The 14821-nt window shown below is 66.7% G+C and overlaps 2 protein-coding genes across 3 annotated transcripts in view; both read right to left on the bottom strand.

Moving 5' to 3' along the window:
- Positions 1–56: 56 nt before the first annotated feature.
- SLC27A3 (solute carrier family 27 member 3) lies at positions 57–3676 on the bottom strand. The gene is made up of 10 exons (XM_054806355.1): positions 3190–3676; positions 2291–2500; positions 2049–2207; positions 1833–1957; positions 1561–1755; positions 1382–1472; positions 1101–1299; positions 860–957; positions 625–755; positions 57–528 (listed from the first exon to the last, which is right to left on the bottom strand). The coding sequence occupies exons 1-10, from the start codon at positions 3668–3670 to the stop codon at positions 352–354; spliced, it is 1866 nt and encodes a 621-aa protein (XP_054662330.1). The 5' UTR covers positions 3671–3676; the 3' UTR covers positions 57–351.
- A 742-nt stretch (positions 3677–4418) lies between these two features.
- INTS3 (integrator complex subunit 3) overlaps positions 4419–14821 on the bottom strand; it is a 41472-nt gene continuing 31069 nt past the window's right edge. For both annotated transcript variants that reach the window (XM_054806320.1, XM_054806321.1), the window contains exons 22-30: positions 13228–13296; positions 11161–11236; positions 9397–9510; positions 9262–9310; positions 8092–8259; positions 6041–6141; positions 5764–5836; positions 5486–5642; positions 4419–5345 (exon numbers count right to left, since the gene is read on the bottom strand). In XM_054806320.1, the coding sequence (XP_054662295.1) occupies positions 5268–5345; positions 5486–5642; positions 5764–5836; positions 6041–6141; positions 8092–8259; positions 9262–9310; positions 9397–9510; positions 11161–11236; positions 13228–13296 (885 nt within the window). In that variant the 3' untranslated portion in view covers positions 4419–5267. The remainder of the gene's footprint in view (positions 5346–5485; positions 5643–5763; positions 5837–6040; positions 6142–8091; positions 8260–9261; positions 9311–9396; positions 9511–11160; positions 11237–13227; positions 13297–14821) is intronic.

Raw genomic sequence — 14821 nt, 5'->3', positions numbered from 1 at the left:
GGACCCCGGGATTGGGGGGCGGGGGGGGCACTGACGGTGGCACCCCCAGTGTGGGCAGTTGGGGGGGGGGTGGGCAGGGCCATGGGGGTCCGGGGGGGCACCTGGGGACAGTGGGACAGACACAGGGACCCGCCAGACAGATGGGGGGGGGGGGGTGTCCAGGGATGGCAGGACAGATGTGGGGACCCACAGGACAGATGTGGGGGTACCCAGGGACGGACGTGGGGGGGGGGGAACCCGTGGGGCACCTGGTGCTGGTGGGACGGACACCGGGGGTGGGGGGGTGGGCACTTTGGGGCACCCAGTGCCAGGACACCCACGGGCTCGGGGCGGGGGGCACCTGCGCTCGGTCTAAATGCGTCGGCGCCCGTCCAGGACGTCCCGCCAGAGCGCGGGGCCGAGGGGCACGTAGGCCTGGGTGGGCTCGTCCAGCAGGAAGAGGGGGTCGGGGACGCGAGCCGGGTCGAAGCCCTCCTGCGCCAGCCGCACCTTCTGCTGCTTGAAGGTCTCGGTCATCGCCAGGCGCTCCTGGGAGGGCAGCGGGGTGCGTTGGGGACCCCCCGCCCCGGTCACCCCCACATCTCCCCTGTACCCCCCCCCCACTCACCCCAGTCCCCCCGTTACCTGCAGCCGGAGGAAGCGGGGCCGCGCGTAGGGCGGCAGGAGCTGCTCAACGTGCCGGTAAAGCGCTGGCCCGTCCAGCCGGCAGCCAGGACGCAGCACCAGCGCCGCCATCCCGGCACGACCCTCGTGGCCTGGGGGTGAGGGCAGAGATTTGGGGGGGGGGCACCACGGGGCTGGGGGGGGGGGGGAGCGGTGGGCAATGAGACCACAGCGGGCCTGGGGCGGGGGTCGGTACCTGGCACGGTGACACCGTATACGGTGGCTTCTTGTAGGGATTCGTGGGCCACCAAGGCTTCGGCCACCTCTGTGGTGGCCACGTTCTCACCTTTCCATCTGGGAGGGGGTGGTGGGGATGAGCAGGATGGGGCTGAGCCCCCCCCTCCCCCCCGGGTTATGCAATGGATGGGGGGCTGTGGGGCTGGGGGGGGGGGCCCATCATGGCGGGGGGGGGGGGGGCAGGGGGGGGCTTTTGGCACCTGTAAGTGTCCCCGGTGCGGTCACGGAAGCGGACGAACTGGGCCGCATCCTGCTCCATCAGGTCGCCGGTGCTGAAGTAGGTGTCACCCTCGGTGAAGACCCCCCGCAGCAGCTTCTGCTCCGACAGCTCCCGGCTGCCGGCGTAGCCCAGGAAGGGGGTCCGGGGGGTCACCGGGGCGATCAGCAGCCCCGTCTCACCTGCGGGGACAAGGCCACATGACGGGGGAGGGGGGACACGACACACCCCAACCCCCCCCCCCCCCCAATCCGCGCTACTCACCCGTCCCCACACGGATGCAGCGTCCAGCCGCGTCCCGCACCGGGGCTCCCTCCGTCACGTCGTAGCGCACGATCTCGAAGGGCGAGAAGAGCTGGGGAGAGGCGCCGGGTGGGGGTCAGCACCCCGGCGGGGACAGGCACCGGGTGGGGGTGGGGGGGCACAGCACCCCACCCCCCCACCTTGTAGATGAAGCTGCTGCGCCCCACGGCCCCCGGCGTCCCCGTGTAGTTGAAGAGGGTGACGTTGCCCTCGGTCATCCCGTAGGTCTCCACGATGCGGATGGTCCCGAAACGCTGCAGGAAGCTCCGCCAGACGTCGGGGCGCAGCCCGCTGCCCACCGCCAGCCGCAGCCCGTGCTCCCGCTCCCCGGGGCGCTGCGGGGCCGCAGGGTCAGATTTGGGGGTGCCATTTGGATCCCCCCACCCCAGTCCCATTCCAGCCCTGCCCTGACCAAGGGCTGGTTGACCAGGTAGCGGCAGAGCTCCCCGATGTACTGGAAGACGGTGACGCCCTCAGCGCGACAGTCATCCCAAAACTGGCTGGCTGAGAACTTCTCCTTCAGCACACAAGTGGCTCCTGCGGAAAGCCGGGATTGGGGGCGGGGGAGGATCAGCCCCCCCCCCCGAAATGTCACTGGGCTCTCCGCGGGGTCCCCAGCCCCGCTCACCGATGCCGATGCAGCCAACGATGCCCAGGAGGGACCCGGCCATGTGGTAGAGGGGCAGCGCCAGGTACACCACGTCCCGGCTGGAGGCTCCCACCAGCTCGTAGAAGCCCAGGCACATGATGGACTTGAGGTGGGAGACGCGGGCGGCTTTGGGGAGACCTGGAAAGGGAGGATGGCGTCATGGCTTCCCCCCACCCTTGCTCGCCCAGGGCGCCCGGTCCCGCCGGCCCCGGGGAACCCACCCGTGGTGCCGGAGGTGAAGATGTAGAGGCACGTGTCGTTCATGTCCTCGGGCTGCCAGACGTCCTCGGGCTCCAGCTCCTCGGAGGCCGCATCCAGCAGCTCCTGCAGGGCCACGACGCCAGGGGGGTACGGCCCCGAGCCCAGCACCCACACCACGATGCCGTCCTCCTGCAGGCTGGGCAGGATGGGCTCCACTGACCCAAACAGGTCTGGAGGGGGGGAACAGCCTGGTGTGGGGGCAGGTCCTGGGCACGGCCCACGGTCCCCCCCAGCCCTTGGGGACCCCCCCCCAGCCAGGGCTGCCCTGTTTCCACCCCAAGTCCTGGCCCGGGGCGGGGGTGTGAGTGGCTCAGCCCTCAGGACCAGGCAGGATCCGTGCGGGACACGTGGATGGGGCCAGTTTGGGGGACACAGCACGACTGGAGGGACCCCGGGGGGGGGAAGGGGGGGTGTCCCTCAGCCATCCTGGACCCCCGAGCTGTCCAGATCCCCCGGTCCCAGCGCCGAGCCCGGCCGGCAGCACTGGAGACCCCCTGCACCCACCCCTGCACCCCAGAGCTGGGCACCACCCTGCTGCCCCCGGTACCGACACCCCAATCCCCAGGGACCATCCCCCCCCCCCCCCCGGAGCCTTTGCCATCCCCGGTACCGCCCGTCCCCGCTCCCCACAAGCCCGGTGCCCCCGGTACCGGCCCGGCCCTTGAGCCCCGGTACCCCCGGGCCTGGTGCCCGCGGTAACATCCCATCCCCGGTGCCCCGGTGCCCCCCCATCCCCGGTGCCCCCCCCCCATCCCCCGGCTCCCCCCAGGCTCCGCACCTCCCCGGTTCCCCGGAGCCTTTGCTCCCCCGTCCCCGTCCCCCGCCGTTCCCCGGTGCCCCCCCCCCCCTCCCCGCTCACCGTCCGCCACCAGCAGCCCCCGCGCCCCGCAGGACCGCAGGCAGTGCCGGAGCGCGGCGGGACGCAGCGCCGTGCCCAGGAAGGCGGGTCGGGCCCCCAGCGCCGCCAGCCCCAACCACCCCCAGACGAAACGCGGTTCGTTGCCCACCAAAAGCCCCACGGTCACGCCGGGACCCAACTCCCCCCCGTCCCCGCCGTTCAGGGGCCGCCCCCGCAGCGCGTTGGCCACCCGCGCCACCCGCCGCGCCGCCCGCCCGTAGGGCTCCGCGCCCCCCGCAGCCCGCAGGAAGGGTCGGCCCGGAGCCTCCCGCGCCCTCCGTAGGAACCGGGCGGCCAAAGTGCCCGGTCCCCCGCTCCCCGCCCGCCGCCGGCACCGCGCCGCCCGCGCCGCGAAGCCCAGGTCGGCCCAGAGGTGCGGCCACAGCAGCCGCTGCCCCAGCGCCAGGGCGGCCAGGGCGGCCAGCAGCAACCAGAGCGCCATGGCCGGGACACGCCCACGGGCCGCGACACGCCCACGGGGTGGGACACACGCCCACGGGGTGGGACACACGCCCATCGCCGGAGGACACGTCCACTCGCCTTGAGAGACACGCCCACGGGCCGGGGACACGCCCACGGGCTTGGGGCTCGCCCACGGAGTGGGGGTACGCCCATCGCCGGGGAACACGCCCACGGGCCGGGACACGCTCACGGGGTGGGGGCACGCCCACGGGCTGGGATACACGCCCACCGCCGGAGGACACGTCCACTGGCCTTGGGAGACACGCCCACGGGCTGGGACTCGCCCACGGGCCGGGACACGCCCACACCCCCCCGTAGCCCCCTGCCCCCCCCCTCCCCGGTCCATCCCCATCCCGTCCTGTGCCCATCCCGCCCCCCCCCCGGGCCCTCATGTCATGTCCCCATTGTCCCTGCTGCGGCCCCCCAATTCCACCCCTATCCCCCCCCAAACCTCTCCCCCACTCCCAGCCCTGTCCCCCCCCCCCCCAAACCCCCCGTCCTCTCCCCATCCTCCCCTCCACACCCCCCCAATGTCATCCCCACCCCCCCATCAGTTCCTGTCCCCATCCCACCCCCCCAGCCCCCTCTCCCAGCCCTGTCCCCCCCCTCCATTTCGGGGGGGGAGCTGGCAGCACCGCGGTCCCCCGGGAGCCACGCGCCACGGGCGAGGCGGGGGGGGGGACATCGGCCCCAGGGCCCCCGATGAGACGCGGCACAAAGAGTTGGCGTTTTGTACAAAACATTCGAGAATTTTTTATTGTTGTTTTTTTTAAAAACACTTTAAAAACGCTAATAGCTCTGGGGGTGACACGGGCGAGCGGCGTCACCTTCTCACGCGGACGACGGGGCTCCGGCGCGGGCAGCGTCCGCCGAACCGAAGCCGTTGCCCGGCGGGTGCCGGCGCGGTGTTGTTCCCCCCCCCCACGCCCCCCCCCCCCCCCCCCTCCACCCCACAGCAGCTCCCCAGGAAGACGCGACCCTGGGAGGGGAGCGGAGGCTGCGGGGGCGTGGGGGGGGGTGGGTGGGATGGGGGTGTCGGCGTCCCCTCGTCCCCACGGGCAGGGACACGAGTTCACCCCTCCCCAAAGCATCCTGGAGCAGCAAGCCAGTTCGCACTGTTTATTTACATTTCTAATATGAAAATAGGGGACGTGTGATATTTCTCCTCTTCCCCCCCCCCCCCCCCCCCCCGTGGTGCCGTGTTCCCCCTCGGGGACCCCTGCGCCCACGCTGCCCCTCGAGTGGGCAGGGGCTGGAGCCAGGTCCGGGGGGTGTGGGGGGGGTGTGCACGCTCCCATCCCTCCCCGACTGCTGGTAAAAAAAGAAAGAGGAGGTAAAAAACCAACCAAAACCAAAAAAAAATTAAAAGTGGGGAGGGAGGGTGGGTGCGGAGGCACAAATCCCACAGCGGGAGCCGGGGTGGGCCGGGCCCCGGGGGGCTCCCGGAGGGGACGCGTGCTCTCCTTCCCGTCCTGGCAATGGCTTTTGTCCGAGCGTGGCAGGGGAACCGGGCACCACGGGGACCCGAGAGCGGCCGGGGAGGGGTGGGGGGGGGGGGGAGAGAGAGGGCAGAGCCCTCAGTCACTGTCCGAGCCCACGGCGGAGGAACCTTTTCTTTTCCGTTTGGCGGGTTTGGGTTTGGTGTCTTCTTCCTCCTGTGCCGGGAGAGGGGGAAGCGTGGGGTCACCGCCGCCGGCGGGGGGGGGACCCAGCTCCTGCCTGCGCCTCCTCGAGGTGCGGATGTGGCCACGGGGTGCCGGGGGGGGGACAGGACACACACACCGGGGACGCTTACCGAGGCGCTGCTGGAAGCTGACTCCTCCTCGTTGTTGGCCGGCTGGGCTGCGTTCTTGCGGCTGCGGGGGCTGGAGAGGGTGGCTTTTCGGCGGCTCTTGGGGGGTTTGGTAGAGGAATCTTCATACTCCTCTGCCAGGGAGAAGAGGTCGCTGAACCTGGAAGGAAGCAGAGGGAGGGAGTGTGGGGTGGGGTGGGGGGGGGGTGTCAGGCACTCTGGGGGCACCCACCGCACGGTCCCGAGGTCAGCGGGCGCTGGGCAGGGAAGAAGCGACTCACTTCATCTTGTGGGCTTCGTCGCAGCTGGCCTGGACGTGCTGCAGCGCCTGCAGGATCGGGGTTTGGCTGAAAACTGTCGAGGAACCAGCAGAAACGGGAATCAGAGACACACCCCCCCCCACCGGGCCAGGCAGGGAAGAACCCCCCCCCCCCCATCCATCCGGGATTTTGGATGCAGGCGGCTTTGCGAGGGGCTCCCAGTATCCCAAGAAGCATCCCAGTTCCCATGTAGCGCCGCGGGGCACCTCGCGGCGATGGCTGCAGCGCCGGTACGTACAGTTCTGTTTGGTGTTGGTCAGGTTGAGGCGGAGGTTGTCCAGGTGCTCCAGGATCTGCTCCAGGGTGAGCTGGGCCAGTTTGCTGCTGGAGCTGCGCAGGCTGAGGGCAGAGGAACGGCGTCCGTTAGCGCACGCTCGGCTCCCCCCCGCTCACCCCCCCCCCCAGAACACCCCCCCCTAGCTCGTACCCCCGAAGACAGGCTGCAGGAGCCCCCGTCTGCGGGGGAACAGAGTACCATGGCCCTGCAGCAGCACCCCCAAACCCCCAAGAAAATGTGGGGCACAGATAACATCGAGGCGCGGCGGGGGGGCCCTGGGGATGGGGAGCAGCACAGGATCAGTTTTCCGGCTCCGGCACGTGCGGGGTCCCCTGGGGCTGGTCTGCGTGTGCTGCTCCAGCCTGGGGATTAAGGGGATAAATCCTGCCCAGGGTGTTGGCCGTCTCCATCCCCAGCAGCTCTGGGGAGCACCGAGCGCCCGGCGCTGAGCCTCGGCCGCAGGACGGTGCACGGTGCCAGCACCCGGGGTGCTGCCAACAGCCGGGGCCTCAGCTGGCCGCCCGTTAATTAGCGGGGATTAGACCTGGATAGGGCTCGGATCCCGGAACAGCAACGCAGTGAAAATAGCTGCGTTGTTCAGCCGTGAAAAGCCGTTAATTAACGGAGAGGAACAGATGAAGGCACAGAATTCCCCGGCAGCCTCTTCAGAAAGTTGGGGGGGGGGGCACCCAGAAGCGGCCGAGAGGCCGGTGGGACCGGCAGCTCTCCCAGTGCCGGGAGCGCCAGGGAGATGCCGGCGATGGCAAATCTCCCGGCAAGGCCCCGTCTGAGCGGTTGGCCGTGACCCAGTCCCGTGCCGTGGTGGTGCTGGGTGGGGGGTCCTCGCTGCGGTGGGAGCGCGGTGCTGCTCTGCTTTCCCAGGACACTAGATGTCCTTCCTACTCCAGCAAAGAGCTGCGGGAAGGGGCCGCACAGCACCCCGTCACCTTCCGCTCCCCGTAACACAAACCGCGGCGCCGAGGGGCTGCCGGTGGGGCTGGTGGTACCCGGCGCTGCCGGGAGCTGGCACGGAGCAGGCAGCGGCACCGGGCGCCTCTCACCCCGGGCAGGCGACGGCTGCGCCGAGGGCAGAGGCTGCCTCACAGCCCGATGTTGGTCTTCGAGGCCGGATAAAAGGCTGGGAAATCAGCCAGGGAGCTCCTGCCGAGGGACTCCTTGGGGTTGGGGTGAGGCGTCCCCGGTGCCACCGTGGCCGGGAGCCGGCACAGCGGTGCAGGACCAGCCCCACCACCCCGTGCTCTCTCCTTTCCTCTCCCACAGCCCGCGGCCCTGAGGTCCAGCCGCCTCCTCCGGTGCCCGGAGCTCTGCCCACGCCGGGTGGCCGGGAATAAGCCCTCTGCCCCTTCCCTCCGACGGCGGGGGGATCGGGAACCTTGCCCTGGGGAGCTGGGATTTAACCTCCGCCGGCTACAGCTCGGCCCAGCCGCGTCCTTTAGTCCCACTGCACCGACAGACCCTGACCCCATCCACCCCGGAGGCAGCAGCGTCCCGGCAGAGATCAAGCGAACCGCGTCCGGAAGATTATTTGCACCAAAAGATGCTCTGGAAACATCCAGGCGGGCACAGCGGGGCTGAGGAGAGGGGCCTGCCTGGCCGGCACGGCAGCGCCGAGGCTTGGCACTGCTCGCAGCACAGCTGAAAGCGCTTCCCCACACCGCTCGGGTAACGGGCTCGGCATAAAAAAGGGTCCTGATGGCTGGATGTCAGCGCGGGCGAGATCAAAGAGCAGCCTCCCGCACGGCTCTGCGGCGGAGACGCTCGCTCGGGGCTCTGGCTGCGCGCATCAGCTCGTGGGCGGGCAGCGGCACCGCCCCGGCCTCGAGGAAACGACGGCGTAACCGGCAGGACGGGCATGGCACGCCGGCGCTGCGCCGACGGCACGTGGCATCTCGGCCGGGGCACGAGGCAGGGTCCGTCACGCGGTTCCCGGTGGCGGGGCGGCCCCGGGGCGGGGAGCAGGGGGAGATGCTGCGCCTGCCCCGGCCCCTCACCTTTGGCGTTTTCGTGGTAGGCTGTTGTTCTTGATCAGCAGCGACTTGATGTGCTCGGCCAGGAGGTCGTCGTGTTTGATGCACCAGTGCCGCAGGATGCTCGTGGTGAACTGGTCGTCGGGGTGGCAGGGCCGGCTCAGCACCATCTTCACCATCTCCTCGCTGGGCCTGCGGCAAACGGGGAAGGGCACGAGGAAGGATGAGGGGTTCGTACCCCGGGGCAGCTGGGGTCCCCCCCCCCCCAGCCTCTGCCAGCCCACGTGAGCCTGATGGGAAACTTCAGACCCGGACGTGACAATTCTGCGGAGCTGCCGTGCCGTGAGGGACCCAGCACAGGGATGTGACCCCCCCACACACCCCGGAACGGGACCGAGCTTCCCCAAACCCTGCCTGGGACCTGCACGCTCTTGGGCAGCCCCAGCAGCGTTGGCTCCCAGGCTCAGGGGATGACAGGCAGCGTTCAGCCTCCTCTGCTTCCCCAAAAATCGCTGGCAAGTGATCCTCCCGGGGACCGGCTGCCACCCAGCTCCCTGCCCAGCCCGGATCGCCCGGCTCCCTCCCCACCGTAGGAAAAGCGCTGCCCGAGCTCGCCCCTGCGATCGCGGGCTTTTCCCTAACGCAATTTAGAGCTGGGATTAGATTAGCCGGCCTCGTGCACTGCATTAATGAAAACAAATAAAGTGCTCTTCACTCAGAGCGGCGGGATGTGGCCAATCCACCCGAGCAGGCAGAGACATCATCGATCGATGCCAAGGCAGCTCTAACGCTGCGCCCCGGGGGGAGGCCGGTGACAGCCCGCTCTCCGTTAAATAACGGGCTCCGGGATGTGCAAGGTGGAAGACAAACAGCCCATCGGCACTCGGTGCTCCCGGAGCCGAGGCACGGCAGGGAGCTGCTGCCTTTGGGAAGGGTGCTATGGCCGGGGGTCTCGTCACGTGTGTTCACCCTCCTCTGTCCCCAGGGGCTCCAGGACAGGACTCGCACCCAGAGCGAGCCGGGGAGTCGCCAGTCAGAGGGGTTTTCCCCACGTCTCGCTTCTCAAGCGGCCCAAGCCGGAACGGGTGGCATCCCCTTGTCCCCGCCACGCTGACGGTGCTCAAGAGAGCCACCAGCCGCAGCGTGCGGGCACAGGACCCTCTGCGGAACGTGGCGCAGCCCCGCGGCACTTACTTCTCTCGCCTCAGCTGCAGCAGCAGGCAGCATAACGCCTCAGGGTGCTCTGCAAAGGAAAGGACATCCTCAGCGCAGGAGCTCGCGGTTGCCGCGGCCCGGCGCCGTGCCCGTCCCGTGCAGGGGACAGCTCACCTTTGTATTTGAGGTGCTGCAGGATCGGGATGATGGTCTCCAGAGGAATGCTGTGCGCGAGGAAGAGCTGCCAGGTGCAGTACTGCTCGAAGGTCTCCCAGTCCAGGCTTTGAACTAGGAGGAAGCACAGGACGGTGAGGGGAGCTGCACGGTGCCCGGAGGCACGGCGGGCAAGTGCCAGAGCCGCCGCAGGCTGTCCCAGGGACGGCACTGCTCCTGCCCGGCGTTACACCCACCCCTCCAGCCCAGAGCAGGGCACCGGGGACGGGCACGGTGCCTGAAACCCCGCTGCTGCGCGCGTCGGGCTTCGCACCGCGCCAGGGCAGCTGCGTGAGCAGCACGGGCAGCGCCGCGTGTGCTGAGGTCGAGCGGGGGCTCCGGGACCTGGCAGGTGACACCGGGGCAGGTTCTGCCAGCTGAGGCACGGGTGGCAGAGCTGCAAAGTCACTAAAGCAGCTGCTCGGGGCTCAGAGGAAGAGAATTAACGAGGCTCTTATTAATTAACGGGCTTAGACTGCTGCTTGCAGCTTGTGTAACACCAAAGCTGGATCTAGGCGGCCATGGGATCAGGGTGACGGGGCTTCTGTCCGGAAACGCTCGATGGTCCCCGTGCGCCGAGCTCTCCGCATTGGCTTTGCCCAAAACTGCTCTGACCGCTGGGCAGGAGCCACAGGGCACACGCGGGCAGAACGCGGCCTTGGCTGGAGATGGAAAGGGCTTTTCCGCTGTCCGACTGTCAGGGGCTTGCACAGATGCGAGCCCGAGTCCAATTAAAAAGCTACAAGGGGGAAGCGGGTCACCCGCTGGTGATCCTGGGCAGGGGTGGGGAAAGGTGAGGAACGCCACGAGGGAGAGATCATGGGCACCGGCCTTCGTACGCAGCGGCTAAGGGGACCGTGGTCCTGGCAGAGGGCTGGGTGTCCATCTGAGAGGCTTGCTCTGTTAGTTCAGGGTGGTCCAAGGGCCAGACTAAACAGCAGCGAGGACCTTTTTGCTCTTGGACTGTCGCAGTCAACAGAAAACGAAGGGAAATCCTGATTCCAACCTTTGGCCATCACCTCCCAGCTGCCCTCAGCCCCGCTGAGCTGGGAGAAGAGGTTACGGCCGTCCCCAGAAAGGCGGCCGTATCAGCTGCTGCACGGCGGGGAACAGCCGGCTGCTCAGCACCAACCGCGGCTTTGCACCGGGGCAAGTTCACATCCCTGGAGACGCAGCAGCTGGGACCACGCGGAGAGGCTGCAGAGCCGGGGGAGATTTCAGGACTTTCCTCTTTTGCGGTTTTTCTATTTATTTTTTCCCCCCCCTCTGCCCGGGCACGCTGCGGATGCGCAGAGCCCTGGATTACACTTTGCCTGGCACTGCGGGGAGCCAGGGCTCCCAAGCCATCGTACAGCCAGCCTGGTAAAACCCATTAGAGCGCACAGCTTGGATCACACCGCTAAATCTAACAATCCGGTTTAGGGCAGCAATCCTTTAAGCAGCAGCAATAATACCACGAGGAAATCCAGACCTCGGCATAACGCGGCCAGCCCAAGAGCCTCTCTCGGACGCTGCATGAGTGGCCCAGCTTCTGCAGGGCTCTTCCACGTGCGGCATTGCTGACCTAGCACGGCCCTCCCGATCACAAAGGGCGAAGCCGCGACGAAGGCTGCAGCCTTCTCCCTTTCCAGGGATTTGGGGGTCTCTCTGCAAAACGGGATGCCCGGGAACCGCCCTGCTTCAACCTCCCCGAGATGCGCTCGTGCCTGCAGGAGCGCTACTCACTCAGGATGTTGAGCACCGAGTCTTTCCGAAACATGACGAGGTTGCCCATCATCACGTGGCACACCAGCTCCTGCAACTGGGCGGCAGAGAAAACGGGGTTAGAGGGACGCTGGGGCTCTGCAGAAGCCCTCTGATGTGAGGAACCACCGGGCAGGTCTGGAAAGCAAGCAGGGGAGCTGTTGCTCTGCCAACATCAGCCATCTCCGCAAGAGCAGGGATCCAGTGGGGAGTCCCAGAAACCCCGTGGACTGCAGGTGGCTCATAAATCAGAGCTGGGTTAAGCAGCTCCAGGGAGAGGCAGCTGTTGCGAGGGACCGGCAGAAGGAAAATAGTAATGAGAGGTTAATGGTTTCACACATCAACACCCAGGCCGGGGAGCCAGTGTCACGCAGGACAGACAGCAGATCCCCGCAGGCTGGGCCAGGGTGAGTGGGATGGTGTCGCCCTGTTCGGAGAGCTCGGCTGCCGCGCGAGCGCCGGGGACCCGCTCCTTGTGCTCCAGGAGCGCTCGGAGCCAGGCGTTTGCCGACGGATGTACAAAGCCCACGCGAGGGCTGGCAGCAGGGAGGGCTCGGCAGCCTGCTGGGAAAGCTCTGACAACCCCAGACCTCTCTGCTCGGGGGGCCTGGACCGTCCCCGGTCTGCAGGACGGGAGCTGACACTACCCAGACGCGCGGTGCTTCCTGCGCTGACTCACCCCCTTCGTCCCTGGGAGAGGTGGGAGCAGAGGCGGGGGGGACGGGACGCACGGGGAGCCCACCCGGGCTGCAGCGGAGCGGGGACGGGAGCTGCGGAGCACCGTTCTCCGCTCCCGCGCTGACAGGCTCAGCTCCAGAGCGCACTTTGGCTCTCATCTACCTTCCTCCCTGCTCCTCGGCCTCTGGGTCCAGCCTGCTCGGGCGCAGGGTGCCGGAGGCACGCAGACCCCACGTGAGCCGGGCACAGGGGGGGCCGCGCAGCCAGAGCATCGTGGGGAAACAGATGAAGAATAACAGGAAGGAACGAAGGAATTGGAGAAGGGAGGGGAGAGGAAACGCTACGGGCCTCTGCTGGGAAAAACAAAACCTTTGCGTTTCAGCGTGGGGCAGAGCCCAGGAGCAGAGGAGTAAGAGCAGGGCTGAGCTTGGGGGGGGGGGCGGTCAGGGCATCATGACTCAAACCTTTCCTGTACCCAGCTTCGGCTCCAGCCTGCCAAACAAAACTTGCTGGCGAGGCGTTCTGGCCCCTGAGCAGCTGGGAAAAGCACGACTGGCCAGGAATGGTGTATAAATAGGGCGAGTTAAAGGGTTATCAGCAGATCACGCTCCAGACGAGCCTAGACAGCAGAAACACGCAGTACAGCATTCTTGCCGGTGCCCACCTCCCCGCCCCCAGCTTTTGCCGCGACTATTTTTGGGTTGCTCATGGCAACTCAGCGTGACCATGGGGAAAGGTTCCTTCCAGGAGGGTCTAACGAGGGCTTGGCCTTCCGCTCGTTAGCCTGCAGCGGATCTCCCACCAGGACGGGAAGAGCCGGGCGCGATTTCAGCCTTGCCGGCCGGCGGGCAGCAGGGGACGTGCTGCCTGCACCTTTCCTGCACGCGTGCCCGCTGTGATACTGCCTAGAGCTTTGCATCTTCCCAGCAGCACCAAGCACCTCCCCGCCAAGGGGTTTATTAATCATTATCATCATCGATCGCCCGCAGCAGCACTGGCCGCGGCGGTGCTTTTTGCCGATGCCTGCAACTCAGGAGGGATCGGAGCAAACCCAGGCGAATTTCTCGGCATGCCGGCTGCAGCTCGGGGCCAGGGAGATCCCTTGAAAGCAGCAGCTTGGATTCACAGCCTCCCGATACCGCAGTTCCTCAAGGGAAAGAGATACCTGGAGGTTTTGGGGCTCCTCTTTGCAAAGCCAAATGCCTCAATTCAAGAAGGGGGGGGGGAAAGAAGGACTAAACAAGCAGAGCGCTGCCCTGCATCCCCCGCGGATGGGCTATTTCAGGTTTAAACACATCCTGGGAGCGGAGGAAAGTGCTGCTGCTTCGGGAACGTGCTGCCTCCCACCCCAGACAGCGGTCCCCTCCTTACCTGGAATGAGTCTATGACGGCTACAATCATGTTCAGCAGCTCGCCGCTTCGTAGGGTCTCGTCTGGGAACTGGAAGAGTACAAAAAGCAAGGCAGGGCTCAGGAAAGGACACGAGGGAGAGGCCAGCGAAAAGCTCCTGTCCCTACACAGCTGAGGCAAAACTCCTCCTCGGTTCAGGCTCGGACACACGCACACGTTTCTCCTTGCAAGGGGCAGCATCGCCCTGCCTGACCCGACGGCTCGCCGAGGGCTGGACCAGAACCAGCACCACTTCCTAAACACAACGGGGGGAAAGCGGCTGAGCGGCGAAAAGGAGCCAAAAAAGCGCAGGAGGGCTGACAGGCTGTTTTCTGCGCACAGCCCGGAGCAGGCAGGTTCATTCGCTGCTCGAGAGGGCCAAGGGCTGCGAGGCAGCGCGCCGGCAGGCTGCTGCGAGCCAGTGCCCAGCACATCTGTGAGGTGCAGCCGACACCAACCATCTGGACCGAGCGAAGCTGCGCGAGGAGTCAGGCTGCTTCGACTGCGGGTGGCAGAAGTCAGCCAGACCAGAGCGGTTAAAACTCCCCATTTTTCCCCTATCCTCGCTAGGCTTTGCTCGCCGTTCCAGGGCCTCGTGCGTTACGCAGCGCTGCAAGGAAATATAAAAAAAAAAAAAAAAAAATCAACACATGGGGCAAAAGGCCAGGAAAATTGGCGGCAGCAAGCTATGGCTGCACCGCTTGGATCTGGCTGTCCAGACAGGCTGCTCTCGGGACATTCTGCCTGACTCGAGCTGGTCACTACGCCCACGGGGGCAGGAACGGCCTGACCCCCCCTTTGGGGAGGGAGGCTGTTAAACCCAAAGGACCAGGGAGGCGATCCAGCTGCTGCTTTACGCCAGGATTTGCCCCCGGAGCACGCGCCGTGCTGCTGCGTGGCACGGTGCCTACTCTCGTGCAGGTTTTTCTCCCCTCCCCAGGCTGTTGCTGTGCCCCTTTCCCCCCAGAAGCTCCTGAGGAATGGGGCTGGACGACCTCAACGCCCGGCAGATGTTCCTGCTGAACCAGCCAGAAAGAAGGGAGGAGGAGGAGGGGGGGGGAAGGCAGCTCATTCCTCCCAGGGAATGAGAAAGTACACGCAGAACCGTGACCCCCTCCCCTCTTCTCCAACCCCCAGCACCGCTCCCTGAAGCTGAGCGATCGCTGGATGCTTGTTGGAAGCAGCCTCCACCCTGCAACCATTTCAGATGAAAGACTGAAGCCCGCGCAGGGCTGTGAGAGAGCTCGACAGCATCCCGGCAGCAGGAAAGCAACAGCAGCTCTGTCCAAGACCCAGGCAAGGCTGCGCGAATTGGGACCGAGCTGTGACCTATCTGGTGCAGATGCCTGGCTCCTCGTTCCAAACGTGCTCTCTGCTAAGTCCAGCTGGCTCCACCTCAGCACCGAGTGCTGAAAGCAATAAAACCTTTCATTAAACCCAAGGGTTCGGGGCAGGCAGCAAAACTCGTTCCGAGCGCTGCTTCCCCCGACTTTGACACGTCTGCTTGGAGCCTTCACCAGAAGAAAAGCAGCAGAGTGCAAAACCTCTTTAACCAGGGAGCGCAGACAACGCTGTG

This window comes from Grus americana, chromosome 29 (genome assembly GCF_028858705.1).
Source record: "Grus americana isolate bGruAme1 chromosome 29, bGruAme1.mat, whole genome shotgun sequence".
NCBI lineage: Eukaryota > Metazoa > Chordata > Aves > Gruiformes > Gruidae > Grus > Grus americana.
This window is presented reverse-complemented; position numbering and strand designations above follow the sequence as displayed.

Excerpts from the sequence above, each read along its gene's own strand:
- SLC27A3 (XM_054806355.1), bottom strand. The coding sequence starts at position 3,670 with ATGGCGCTCTGGTTGCTGCTGGCCGCCCTGGCCGCCCTGGCGCTGGGG. Across the intron at positions 1,756-1,832 it reads ACCTGGTCAACCAGCCCTTG|CGCCCCGGGGAGCGGGAGCA; the intron begins GTCAGGGCAGGG and ends GCGGCCCCGCAG. Across the intron at positions 1,473-1,560 it reads GCAGCAGCTTCATCTACAAG|CTCTTCTCGCCCTTCGAGAT; the intron begins GTGGGGGGGTGG and ends GCCTCTCCCCAG.